General features: G+C 41.3%; 1 protein-coding gene across 1 annotated transcript in view; it reads right to left on the reverse strand.

Annotated features, from left to right (window-relative positions):
- Positions 1-1,888: 1,888 nt before the first annotated feature.
- The window catches only part of LOC117511180 (interleukin-6 receptor subunit beta), a 58,116-nt gene continuing 45,328 nt past the window's right edge, over positions 1,889-14,676 (reverse strand). Inside the window, exons 9-15 of the mRNA XM_034171166.1 lie at positions 8,128-8,367; positions 7,883-7,984; positions 7,353-7,493; positions 3,447-3,572; positions 3,289-3,373; positions 2,553-2,634; positions 1,889-2,463 (exon numbers count right to left, since the gene is read on the reverse strand). Of these exons, the coding sequence (XP_034027057.1) occupies positions 2,014-2,463; positions 2,553-2,634; positions 3,289-3,373; positions 3,447-3,572; positions 7,353-7,493; positions 7,883-7,984; positions 8,128-8,367 (1,226 nt within the window). The 3' untranslated portion in view covers positions 1,889-2,013. The remainder of the gene's footprint in view (positions 2,464-2,552; positions 2,635-3,288; positions 3,374-3,446; positions 3,573-7,352; positions 7,494-7,882; positions 7,985-8,127; positions 8,368-14,676) is intronic.

Raw genomic sequence — 14,676 nt, forward strand, 5'->3', positions numbered from 1 at the left:
TCAAACAAATGTTTGGGCCTGAAAACAGGTTGGTCTTATTTTTCTACTAAGGTTTGAACTTTGAGAGTGTTTACACACGAGAGAAAAGTGAGAAAATGTTAATGCCTGTTTGAGAAAAGTGTATAAAGTGTGTAGTGAGGGGTTTTACAGCCTTAAAATGTCTATAATAATTGTAAAAAATAACGCTGACTACTTCACGGATTTCGCCTATTGCGGGCTATTTTTAGAACGTAACTCCTGCGATAAACGAGGGACCACTGTACATCTACATGAAAGGTTTATCTTTGACCCGTTGTGTGACTGTCATGCCTAGTTGCGCTGTGTTTGCGCTTGTGATGGAGGGCTGTATGTGGGGTTAATCTACTGTCTCGTGTCATTTCTCAGATCAGTTGTTGGTTTGGTTTTGTGGTATGCAGGAGATCACTTGACCGAGGGTCTATACGTTCAAATAATAATTAAAAAATACTGTCATCACTCTTTACTCTTACAACGGTGTAGCCTAAATACACGAGCTTTCTAGGAGCGTACCCAATTCATTACGCACGCTCAGAGGCAGGTACCCTCCGGTGTGCACTTTTCTTTGGGGGGGCTTCCACCTCCGTTGGAAGCCTTACAGGACAAGTTGGAACATGCCCAGCTGTTAAACAATTTCTTGGATACTCACTCGACTGAAAGCCATCGAAAGCCACCTGAATCTTACGAATAGTTATCAACACGGAGGCGTTTTCCTGTGCCGCCGTGCAATGAGCGGCTGCGTGCCGACGCGCGAATCCGTCCGTACGTCTTTCATTACAAAATCTCCTTTAACAGTGGAATGTCCAGATAAACTACTGATCCCGACCTCTTCTGAAACTTCTCTGCTCTCTCACGACGTCCTGGGTCAACAGAGCCTTAAATTTGGAAGTTTTCAGCTCAAAACAGGCAGACGACGGCGGCTCGGGCGTGGCGCACCGTCCTTAAAGCGATAGTGACCCTCCTTAATCTCTCATCAGCCGTTAAAATTTTCACCAAAAACCATCTGAATTTCTCGAATGGTGTCCACTTGGATGTGCCTCACAGTTTCTGAAAAAATTTTGATCAAGCAAAGCGTCAGTCTCTCAGCAAGTTCTCAGACAAAGGAATTCTGATGGGGGGGTGGACCAGTGCTCACTCAAAGCCTGCCCACAGACGAATGACGCAACCGACAGGTGTGAAAAAACTCACGCATGCGCACGAGGGTTCAATCTTGGCTGATGTAATTGCACGTGATTCAAATCCGTATAGTTTTGAAAAAAATAAAAAGGTACGATACTTTTCTAACAGACCTCGTATTTGTGTATTTGTATTTATATTTGCAAATTGTTTTTTTATTTCACTTTTGATACTCTGTGTGCTTTGATACTCTGTGTGCTTCTTACCCTGTGTGCTGTTGTACAATACTGCTGTAACTTCACTTTCCCTGAGGGAATCTTCCTAAGGACCCGAAGGACCCATTAGGCCATCCCCATGACAGCCAGGTGTCACTCTGCTGTTTTTCTCTTTATAATGCAACCCGTACCCCTGGCAACTCAAATCCATCAGTGTAACAAGTCATAGCAACGATAAATAATTCACCCAAAATGTCGTATGTCATCTTGTTGAGCATATTCACTGAGGGATGGTAAACTCTGCTGTCTTTGCAGAAATGGACTGTGGACTCAATCACGTTTTTAGCATCGTATTTATTAGCGGGAGCTGTGTACCTGTTTGTGCTGTGTGCAAACACGTAGGTTTTTTATGACCTCAGCAAAGAGTTCACTCTCTCATTCCCTAAACATGAAGATAATGTGCACAAGAATCAATGTTGAATTGTGGATATTTATCCAGAAGGCTTTTCTTCTTCACCTGCACTGAAGACTGACATGTTGTTGCTTTTTTCAGCCAGTGTTTGTGGTCATGCAGTTACTTGTACTATCATCTGCCTGACAGATCAGATATGAACTCTTTTCCTGTTCCTTCATCATTGCAACATCATTTTTCATGTTCAGCACAAACCTAACCTAATAAGACATCTGTGAATTTCTGAAACATAAAACTGTCAGCGGGTTCTTCCTGGAGTGATGTCTCAGAAATGTTGCTCTGTCTGCTGTGTTTCTCTGTTGGAGGAGGTGTTAAGTCTGTGTTCACCTCACACGTCTCACTGTGCCACAGAGGAGCGCCGGCCTCATGGATCACATTGTTTGGCTTGTAAACAGGATCGTAGGCCTGCAGGGAAACCAGTTGGTGCTGTGTAGTACCTGCAGGCAAAGCATTTGAAACATATTCCATGTCCACTTTGAGACAGGCGAGTGTGATTATGTGACTGAGCTGCAGCGGCGAGGTGTCTTCATCTTGGACTTCCTCTGAGTGGGGCTCGGACTTGGGTTCAAACATGATACTATTTACTATGAGCACATCTGTCACACTTAAGTCTTGAATATCCAGAACTGCTCTTTGTTTGGTTTTCTGTTGAAGAGTGTAAATAACAGGTTTCAATTAGCGCAGACTAGTATAGGAACTCTCAGAGTTCCACCTCCAAAACACAGACCTATTACCTGGTGGTTTGTGTCCATCAGCCATTTCCCCGTCTGACTCTCCCGAGGGCTGGAGATGAGCGGGAAGAAATATGACTTGTACCTGCACAGGAATATGATGAGAAAGATGTGAGTTCTCAATAATGTCTGGAACTCAACCATAATTGGACATTTGACTCAGTGTCTCTTGGATCATAGTGAACTTTGTGCTTCTGTCCATAGGTTTTCATTCATTTTCTATACCTGCTTACTCCAATTAAAAGACATGGGGGGGTGAAGACTGCCCCAGCAGTCCACCCTGGACAGGATGCCAGTCTTGTCCACAGGTTTGTTCGTAGAATTATCCCCTTCCTGATGTAGAACATCATCCCATTTGTCTTGCCAAAGAAGATGAATTTTAACGTGTTCCTCATTTTAAGTGTTTCTAGCAAACCACAACTTTAGGTTTCTCCAAAGCTTAAAAATTTCAATCACTAGTTGGGTCAGGACTGAATCTTTTTCTGCTTATTCACATATAAATTACTTTGTTTAAACAGCTGATTGGTTGAGATCTTCTCACCGGACTTTCAGAAACTCATTTGTCCCTCTCGACTTCACTGTATTTTACTAAGATGATCTCAACCAATCTTTTGATCAGCAAGATGATCTCAAACCCATTCCAGAATTTTAAACCCATTTTTCAGCTTCACTATAATGGTTGTGTTTTTGTGTCCCTGTGGTGCTGTTTGTACATATGCAGTGTTCCATGTCAACTCACACAGTCCTGGATAAAAGGCAGATGGTTACCACGACAGTCGCCAGCAGCAACAACGGTGCTGCTGTTGCCACTACTACTGCCTCATCTGAAACCGTTACAAAAGTAAAATCAGAACAAAGTGCCAGAAAAAACTCCTCAGATGAACGAGTGAAACTCACCAAAACCTGTTGCTATGGGGATGAATTCCCTGGAAACGTTATCAGCCAATAACACGACAGAATACTCAGTGTTAGGTTTCAGGTTGTAGAAAGTGTACTGCTGTTGGTCCGGCCACACCGACAGGGCTGGAATGAGAACCAACCTTTAATAAGAACGTGAGATCAGAACTTAGTGAAACGCCACCACGTTTTCTGGTCACTCCCTGTTTTCAGACATTTTATGGAAAAAAATGCATAATATGTATATGTCACAGACATGAACGAGCGAAGCTCTTCAGCATCTCACCATGTCATTTCGGTCCTTCAGACTTTTTTTTCAGTAAATGCTTCTGGGGAGCATTAGCATGGCTAAAAATCTTCAGCTTCTCCCCCCAGACCCCCAACTACAGCCCTCTTACCCCCCTCACCCATTTTAAGCATTTTGTTTATTTTCATCTCACATGCCTGGAAAAAGTCCTCACCATGTAATTTAGGTCCTTCAGTAAATACACTCAACAAAAATATAAACGCAACACTTCTGGTTTTGCTCCCATTTTGTATGAGATGAACTCAAAGATCTAAAACTTTTTCCACATACACAATATCACCATTTCCCTCAAATATTGTTCACAAACCAGTCTAAATCTGTGATAGTGAGCACTTCTCCTTTGCTGAGATAATCCATCCCACCTCACAGGTGTGCCATATCAAGATGCTGATTAGACACCATGATTAGTGCACAGGTGTGCCTTAGACTGTCCACAATAAAAGGCCACTCTGAAAGGTGCAGTTTTATCACACAGCACAATGCCACAGATGTCACAAGATTTGAGGGAGCGTGCAATTGGCATGCTGACAGCAGGAATGTCAACCAGAGCTGTTGCTCTTGTATTGAATGTTCATTTCTCTACCATAAGCTGTCTCCAAAGGCATTTCAGAGAATTTGGCAGTACATCCAACCAGCCTCACAACCGCAGACCACGTGTAACTACACCAGCCCAGGACCTCCACATCCAGCATGTTCACCTCCAAGATCGTCTGAGACCAGCCACTCGGACAGCTGCTGAAACAATCGGTTTGCATAAACAAAGAATTTCTGCACAAACTGTCAGAAACTGTCTCAGGGAAGCTCATCTGCATGCTCGTCGTCCTCATCGGGGTCTCGACCTGACTCCAGTTCGTCGTCGTAACCGACTTGAGCGGGCAAATGCTCACATTCGCTGGCGTTTGGCACGTTGGAGAGGTGTTCTCTTCACAGATGAATCCCGGTTCACACTGTCCAGGGCAGATGGCAGACAGCGTGTGTGGCGTCGTGTGGGTGAGCGGTTTTCTAATGTCAGTGTTGTGGATCGAGTGGCCCATGGTGGCGGTGGGGTTATGGTATGGGCAGGCGTCTGTTATGGACGAAGAACACAGGTGCATTTTATTGATGGCATTTTGAATGCACAGAGATACCGTGACGAGATCCTGAGGCCCATTGTTGTGCCATACATCCAAGAACATCACCTCATGTTGCAGCAGGATAATGCACGGCCCCATGTTGCAAGGATCTGTACACAATTCTTGGAAGCTGAAAATGTCCCAGTTCTTGCATGGCCGGCATACTCACCGGACATGTCACCCATTGAGCATGTTTGGGATGCTCTGGACCGGCGTATACGACAGCATGTACCAGTTCCTGCCAATATCCAGCAACTTCGCACAGCCATTGAAGAGGAGTGGACCAACATTCCACAGGCCACAATTGACAACCTGATCAACTCTATGCGAAGGAGATGTGTTGCACTGCATGAGGCAAATGGTGGTCACACCAGATACTGACTGGTATCCCCCCCCCCAATAAAACAAAACTGCACCTTTCAGAGTGGCCTTTTATTGTGGGCAGTCTAAGGCACACCTGTGCACTAATCATGGTATCTAATCAGCATCTTGGTATGGCACACCTGTGAGGTTCGATGGATTATCTCAGCAAAGGAGAAGTGCTCACTATCACAGATTTAGACTGGTTTGTGAACAATATTTGAGGGAAATGGTGATATTGTGTGTGTGGAAAAAGTTTTAGATCTTTGAGTTCATCTCATACAAAATGGGAGCAAAACCAAAAGTGTTGCGTTTATATTTTTGTTGAGTGTACTTCTGGGGAGCATTAGCACAGCTAAAAATCTTCAGCTTCTGGGGGGGCACGCCAAGCGTCCTTAAAGCCACAGTTAACAGTCCTTATTCTCTGTGAAGCCCGCAAAATTTTCACCGAAAGCCAGATAAATTTTTCGAATGGTTTCCAGGTGCCAGTTTCTAACAGCTTCTGAAAAAAATCTGATGGAAAAAAAGTCCTTTTCATTCCGCCATTTCCAGACAATGAAATTCTGACGAGGGGGCGGGACCACTCCTTCCCAAGGCATGCTCACAGGCGAATGACGTCACCGACAGGCGTGGAAAAACTCACACATGCGCACGAGGGTTCAGACTTGCCTGACGTAAAAACATATGAATGAAATCCATATAGTTTTAAAAAAAAATAAAAAGGACCGATACTTTACGGACAGCCCACGTACAAGGCAACCTGAATTAAAGGAGAAATGCAGCTTTTAACAACCTGGACCTCATTTCTGGCATAAAATACGTATTCTCAATATAACTTTGGTGTTATTAGCAGTCTGTGGTTTAGATGATGTGTTCAGGTTCAAATCTGGCTCAAAGATTTTTCTTCTTCTTCTAAGGTGGATTAGATCTTTTTGTGGAACACAGTGCCAACTACTATACAGGAGGGACCCAGCAGTCAAAATGTGTCACTAATTTCAAAATGGTTCTTTTCAACCAGACGTGCGATGCCGTGACATGTCAATCATCTGGGTGGCACCTGAGTTGTCCAATCAGATTTCAGGGGAGTCCAGTGCAACCCAGCTACACCCATGCCAGAAAGTGTTCAACCTTTGACATTTGCTGTTTCACTTTGGACTCAAAATTTTGCACTTTCTGTTTCAATCTCAACTTGCCACTGAATTCCCGTGAGATCTCGTTTATTGTCAAACCAGGAAGTGTCGATCCAGGAAGTGTTCAATATTTGACTTTTTAATTATTATTATTATTTAATGAGACAAACAAAATGTTACACAGAAACCTTACAGAGGATTAACCCCTTAACACCTATTGTCACATATATGCTACAGTATTTGATTCAAATATGCAACATACCAAACTGACCAGTATGCCTGTTGTCGCAAATTTGCAACATACCATTATTATTATTATAACATTATAACATAAATTATTACCAAAAAAGCAAATATCTATTTATTGTTTTGTGCAAAAGTGAAATTAATAATCTCAACATTATTTACCATCTACTTAAAGGCAAAAACACACACAAAACATTTTTTTATATACAGCTATATAAATTCAGGCGTTAAGGGGTTAAATAAAACAGCAAAAACAACATACCAAAGAACAGGTTAATTAAAAAACAGATGAAAACTAGGAGGAATTATTAACAAACAAACCTTTCCAAAGTTAAACACACTTGGCATTTCCTGTTTCACTGTGGGCTCAAAATTTGGCACTTCCTGTTTCAGTCTCAACTTGCCACTGAATTCCCGTGAGATCCCACAACATTTCCTGTATTGTCAATCCACGCAGTGTTAAACATTTGACATTTCCTGCTTCACTGTTGACTCAAAATTTGGCACTTCCTGTTTGGGAGTCAGTGTACCATGAGCGTGCTTCGTGCCGCTGCATGGCACTATGCTCATATTTTCCTGTGACACAGCACAAATCATGATGGGTTTACAACAGGCAAACTTTTACTGTTTTACCACATTGAATTTCTCCCCATATTAAAATCTATTTTCACTCATAAGCTGAAGGCAGAAAGTTTGACACTAAAACACAGTTCACAATTATGAAGCAAAACAAAAAGTTGTTGTTTCCTACTTTGACTCTCCGAGTCTATTCTCAGCATCACTCTGTATCGGTTGACTCTGATTGGTTCAGTCTTCCTCTGCCACACCCACTTTACTGTGACAGTGGCTTTGGTCACACCCACGACTGACAGATTGGTCGCTTCCATCAGAGCTTCCAAACACACACAAAAAACAAAAACAGTATTATGTTTTGTGAAGCATTGAAACAATTCCATGAAAGTGTTTTGACACAGGAGGTGGACTTGGCGACTGTCAGAAGTTGACTTTGGAAATTTAAAAAAAATCATACATGCAAATTCAGTCACACCAGCTTCTAATTGTGTCACCTAAATGATGACATGATTTCCTGTTACAATTCCAGACATGTCCAGTGTGTGGCAGTGTTCAAGTGTGTTATAGGCAAAAACAACTTGGTTTTTTTATAAAGCAAATGGTTTTTGTTTTTTTCACCCAGCAGTGTGACAAGGCAGGTCATCAGAAGAGCAGCGCTGGCAAGAAGAAGAAGAATCTTCTTCCGAGAAGAAGAATCCTTTGCTTTACCTCCGTGCTGCAGACTGGCGGGCAGTGACTGAGGAACTCCACATTGCTGCTCACAGACAGGAAAGATGCTGATCATGTAGGACTGATCTGGATCCAGGTGGTCTGTAAACAGAAAACACATCCCACCCTGATCAGTGAAGCAGACCTTTGGGGGTTCTGAGTTTTTTTTGTTTGTTTGTTTGTTTGTTTGTTGTTTTACTTAGGATTACACAAAACTGAGTGAACTTTGGAGAAGGAATTCTGACCTTGAATGACAGCCGAGGTCTTGAAACCATCCTCTGTGCCCCAGTGGCTGGTGGGCGGGTTTGTCTCAGAGCGCCACTGGATGGCGTAATAACTGACAGGTGAAGCTGAGGAACAGTTTGTGGGAGGGACTAAATAATTGCCATTCTGGTCAGGATCTGTGACAATATTCCATTGGATTAGAAGACTTTTGTTGTCTGGAAAATAGCTGGAAGCCCAAAGGTGTTTCACCGAACTGACCGCTGATAAAACAAAGCAACAAAAACAATTAGTGAAATTAGAAAAAGGATTTCAAAAACACTGATTATCCTCACACTAATGGTGACACTTATCAATAAATGGCCCTCACAGAAAGGATGCGGCACATGGACGCATCACATCAGCTGGTTCAAAGAACTCGCTTTATCATCTTCTGACTGGAGCTCCACACGGAGCTCTGTGATTCAAACTGTGGATTCAGTAATTGTTTAATTAAGGCAAACAAAAAGTTACACAAAAAAAACCTTACAGAGATTAAACATACCACAGCAAAAACAACATACTGAAAAACAGGTTAGTGTTCAACATTTGACATTTCCAGTTTCAGTGTTGACTCAACATTTGGCATGTCCGGTTCAGTGTCAACTTTTTACTGAATTCCCTTGAGAGCTCCTCTATTCATGCAAGATCTCCTCTTTGTCTTTTTTTTACTCACTCTGTCATCTACAACCGCTTACTCCAATTAAGGGTCACTGGGTGCTCAGTCATAGGGCGTGAGGCGGGGTACACCCTGGACAGGACGCCAGTCTGTCACAGGGCCATCATTTTTTATTTCATTATTATTATTTTTTAATTGAGACAAACAAAAAAGTTACAGAAAAACCTCACAGAGGAAAACATACTAAAAAACTGGTTATTCTCCTGTACTGTTGCACCAGGAAGCGTTCAACATTTGATGTTTCCGTTTCAGTGACGACTGCAAATTTTGCAAGTCTGGTTTCAGTGTCGACCACTGAATTCCCACGAGCTCTGCTCTATTCCCACGATATCTCCTCTGTCCTTTTTTATTTTTATTTTTTAATTGAAACAAACAAAAATCTTACAGGGATTAAACATACCACAGCAAAAACAACATACTGAAGAACAGGTTAATCTCCTACACTGTTGCTCCAGGAATTGTTCAACATTTGACATTTCCTGTTTCACTGTGGACTAAAAATTTGGCATTTCCAGTTTCAGTGTCGACTTTCCACTGATTTCCCTCGAGATTTCCTCTGTTCTTGATCCAGGAAGTGTCGATCCAGGAAGTGTTCAACGTTTGACATTTCCTGTTTCATAGTGGACCCAAAATTTAGCACTTCCAGTTTGGGCCTGCCTGTACCATGATTGACCTTGTGCCGGCTCCTTCGGTGCCATCGCTTCGCTGATATTAATATGCATTTGTCACGGACATGAACGAGCGAAGCTCCTCACCATCTAACCATGTTCTTTAGGTCCTTCAGACTTTTTTCAGTAAAATGGTTCTTGGGAGCATAAGCATAACTAAAACCTTTCAGCTTCTGGGAGGGGGGCTCCACCCCCCACAGCCCCACCTTTTTAAGCATTTTTCTTTTTTGCCTTTCAGCTGACCCCCCTAATTACAGCCCTCTTAACTCCCCGACACTTTAAACATTTTTTTTTACGTAGATGTAAATTAATATTCAAAGTTTTCAGCTAGTTGACAGTAGGGCTGTACAATATGGCCAAGTTATCGTATCTCAATATTGTCACATCAATATGGTATATGATATGACTATGATTTGACACAAAGTGTAGCAACAGTGAAAATTACATTCAAAACATTCTTAAACAAAACAGCAATATTATCCACACTCATTTTGCACTCATCATAAGGTTAGGATACTGTGCCCTCCAAAAGTACTGTAACACTTGGAATTTCACACATTTTAATTTGTTTATGCCATTTTAAATACAAGAAATACAAAAAAAATTAAGAATAAAATGTTCTAAAATTATCTTCCTCAAACTCAACCTGAAAGCAAATCTCTAAAACTTGATAATACCTGTAAATAATAATCAGTTTTTGTTCGAGAAATTATGCACCTGACTGTATATCATCACAATATAATCATAATATCATTATATTATCACCAGCACAACTTATATATATATAAATATTGTCACAACGTATATCATTGTTTGTTCTGCATCACATGTCACATGCATGCATATATCTTTTGCACCGTGTAGTCCTGCACGTCTCTGTTGATATCGCAGCCTTGAAGCGAGGTTGTCTGAGGTTTGATGTAGGGAGTTTGGGCTAGTAATTACAGCAAACCCACAGATAAGATTTGTATTAAACCTTGTAACCACCAGCTGCACAGGATGTTTGCTTCCACTCAAGGCGGCTGACAATGTCACTATGACACTATGATAACACCATCTGTTTGACTGTTTGAATACACAGGGAGACAGTTGGACGAGAGTCGAGAGAGAGGTGGTGACTGTTCTGAGACTGCTCTTCCCGCTGCATGCAGCTGACAAAAGATTTGCTGGTCTCGCGTCCATTCATTTTTAAGTGTCCGTAAGGGGTAATGTGTTTTGACCCTGACAGTTTTATTGCCAGTTTTCTTCATACAAGTCAAGGGATGGAAACATGAACATTTCCAAGTCACTGAATATGTCTTGGACTTTATTTACATCAATTATGAAGAAATACAAAAGTTTCTTTAACCAAAACATCAAATCTAGGCTTTCATGTCAAATGTACTTTCTGTCAAATTGTAGCTGAACTTTCAGGTCTTCTTTTTAAGAAAATCCTCCTCGACACCACTTCATCAGGAAGCTGGATTTTATATTTTTTATTAATATATATGAAGTTGTAGAGATTTGCTTTCAGTTTGAGTTAAGGAAGATAATTTTAGAAAAAAAATTGTCTTTGAAATAGAATAAACAAATTAAAATGTGTGAAATACCAAGTGTTACCAAGTGTTCCAATATGATCCCTACCTGGCTGCCTATTGAAAACTCAAGTGGCCATTTTTTTTTTAAAGTGTAGTGTCTAAACTGTATTTGAACTAAATGTGATGCTTGTATCACCATTTGAAGGATTGTTTCAGTTATCTGCTGCACTAATAAACCACCGAATTAAAGGAGAAATGCTGCTTTTAACAACCTGGACCTCATTTCTAGCATAAAATATGGTCGTTTACTCACCAATATACGTTTGGTGTGGTTAGAAGTCCATAGTTCAAATAACGTGTTCAGTTCAAATCTGAGGTAAACATTGTTCTTTTACTACTAAGGTGGATTAGAACTTTTTGTGGTACACAGCACCATCTACTGGACAGGAGGAACCTAGCAATCCATGTGACTCACTAATTTCAAAATGCAGCTCTTTCACCCAGATGTGCGGTGCCGTGACATGTCAATCAACTGTGTCCAATCAGATTTCAGGGGAGTCCAGTGAAACCCCGGCCTCCACTCTAGCTTCACCCATGCCAGGAAGTGTTCAACATTTGACATTTCCTGTTTTACTGTGACTGAAAATTTGGCACTTACTGTTTGAGTGTGAGCTTGCCAATGAGTTCCCGCGATATTCCATCGGCTCTCATCTGTCAATCCAGGAAGTGTTTGACATTTGACATTTCCTGTTTCACTGTGGATTAAGAATTTGGTACTTCCTATTTGGGCCACAGTGTAGCATGAGTGAGCTTTGCGTCGCTTCGCTCATATTATCAGCAGTATTATAATTATTATTACTTCTATTTTGTTATTTGATTTTAAATGGACCACAATGGAAATCAATCAATCAATCAATCGATTTTTTTTTATATAGCGCCAAATCACAACAAACAGTTGCCCCAAGGCACTTTGTATTGTAAGGCAAGGCCATACAATAATTATGTAAAACCCCAACGGTCAAAACGACCCCCTGTGAGCAAGCACTTGGCTACAGTGGGAAGGAAAAACTCCCTTTTAACAGGAAGAAACCTCCAGCAGAACCAGGCTCAGGGAGGGGCAGTCTTCTGCTGGGACTGGTTGGGGCTGAGGGAGAGAACCAGGAAAAACACATGCTGTGGAGGGGAGCAGAGATCGATCACTAATGATTAAATGCAGAGTGGTGCATACAGAGCCAAAAAGAGAAAGAAACAGTGCATCATGGGAACCCCCCAGCAGTCTACGTCTATAGCAGCATAACTAAGGGATGGTTCAGGGTCACCCGATCCAGCCCTAACTATAAGCTTTAGCAAAAAGGAAAGTTTTAAGCCTAATCTTAAAAGTAGAGAGGGTGTCTGTCTCCCTGATCTGAATTGGGAGCTGGTTCCACAGGAGAGGAGCCTGAAAGCTGAAGGCTCTGCCTCCCAATCTACTCTTACAAACCCTAGGAACTACAAGTAAGCCTGCAGTCTGAGAGCGAAGCGCTCTATTGGGGTGATATGGTACTACGAGGTCCCTAAGATAAGATGGGACCTGATTATTCAAAACCTTATAAGTAAGAAGAAGAATTTTAAATTCTATTCTAGAATTAACAGGAAGCCAATGAAGAGAGGCCAATATGGGTGAGATATGCTTTCTCCTGTCATCCATGTATTTTTATACTCAACAAAAATAAATGCAACACTTTTGGTTTTGCTCCCATTTTGTATGAGATGAACTCAAAGATCTAAAACTTTTTCCACATACACATTATCACCATTTCCCTCAAATATTGTTCACAAACCAGTCTAGATCTGTGATAGTCAATCAATCAATCAATTTTATTTATATAGCGAAAAATCACAACAAACAGTTGCCCCAAGGCGCTTTATATTGTAAGGCAAGGCCATACAATAATTACGTAAAAACTCCAACGGTAAAAACGACCCCCTGTGAGCAAGCACTTGGCGACAGTGGGAAGGAAAAACTCCCTTTTAACCGGAAGAAACCTCCAGCAGAACCAGGCTCAGGGAGGGGCAGTCTTCTGGTGGGACTGGTTGGGGCTGAGGGAGAGAACCAGGAAAAAGACATGCTGTGGAGGGGAGCAGAGATCAATCACTAATGATTAAATGCAGAGTGGTGTATACAGAGCAAAAGGAGAAAGAAACACTCAGTGCATCATGGGAACCCCCCAGCAGTCTAAGTCTATAGCAGCATAACTAAGGGATGGTTCAGGGTCACCTGATCCAGCCCTAACTATAAGCTTTAGCGAAAAGGAAGGTTTTAAGCCTAATCTTAAAAGTAGAGAGGGTGTCTGTCTCCCTGATCCGAATTGGGAGCGGGTTCCACAGGAGAGGAGCCTGAAAGCTGAAGGCTCTGCCTCCCATTCTACTCTTACAAACCCTAGGAACTACAAGTAAGCCTGCAGTCTGAGAGCGAAGACATTTCTAATTTTAGAGATATTGCGTATATGCAAAAAAGTAGTCCTACATATTTGTTTAATATGCGCATTGAATGACATATCCTGATAAAAAATGACTCCAAGATTTCTCACAGTATTACTAGAGGTCAGGGTAATGCCATCCAGAGTAAGGATCTGGTTAGACACCATGTTTCTAAGATTTGTGGGGACATGTACAATAACTTCAGTTTTATCTGAGTTTAAAAGCAGGAAATTAGAGGTCATCCATGTCTTTATGTCTGTAAGACAATCCTGCAGTTTAGCTAATTGGTGTGTGTCCTCTGGCTTCATGAATAGATAAAGCTGGGTATCATCTGCGTAAGAATGAAAATTTAAACAATGCCGTCTAATAATACTGCCTAAGGGAAGCATGTATAAAGTGAATAAAATTGGTCCTAGCACAGAACCTTGTGGAACTCCATAATTAACCTTAGTCTGTGAAGAAGATTCCCCATTTACATGAACAAATTGTAATCTATTAGATAAATATGATTCAAACCACCGCAGCGCAGTGCCTTTAATATCTATGGCATGCTCTAATCTCTGCAATAAAATTTTATGGTCAACAGTATCAAAAGCAGCACTGAGATCTAACAGAACAAGCACAAAGATGAGTCCACTGTCTGAGGCCATAAGAAGATCATTTGTAACCTTCACTAATGCTGTTTCTGTACTATGATGAATTCTAAAACCTGACTGAAACTCTTCAAATAGACCATTCCTCTGCAGATGATCAGTTAGCTGTTTTACAACTACCCTTTCAAGAATTTTTGAGAGAAAAGGAAGGTTGGAGATTGGCCTATAATTAGCTAAGATAGCTGGGTCAAGTGATGGCTTTTTAAGTAATGGTTTAATTACTGCCACCTTAAAAGCCTGTGGTACATAGCCAACTAATAAAGATAGATTGATCATATTTAAGATCGAAGCATTAAATAATGGTAGGGCTTCCTTGAGCAGCCTGGTAGGAATGGGGTCTAATAGACATGTTGATGGTTTGGATGAAGTAACTAATGAAAATAACTCAGACAGAACAATCGGAGAGAAAGAGTCTAACCAAATACCGGCATCACTGAAAGCAGCCAAAGATAATGATACGTCTTTGGGATGGTTATGAGTAATTTTTTCTCTAATAGTTAAAATTTTATTAGCAAAGAAAGTCATGAAGTCATTACTAGTTAAAGTTAAAGGAATA

This window comes from Thalassophryne amazonica, chromosome 5 (assembly GCF_902500255.1).
Source record: "Thalassophryne amazonica chromosome 5, fThaAma1.1, whole genome shotgun sequence".
Lineage (NCBI taxonomy): Eukaryota > Metazoa > Chordata > Actinopteri > Batrachoidiformes > Batrachoididae > Thalassophryne > Thalassophryne amazonica.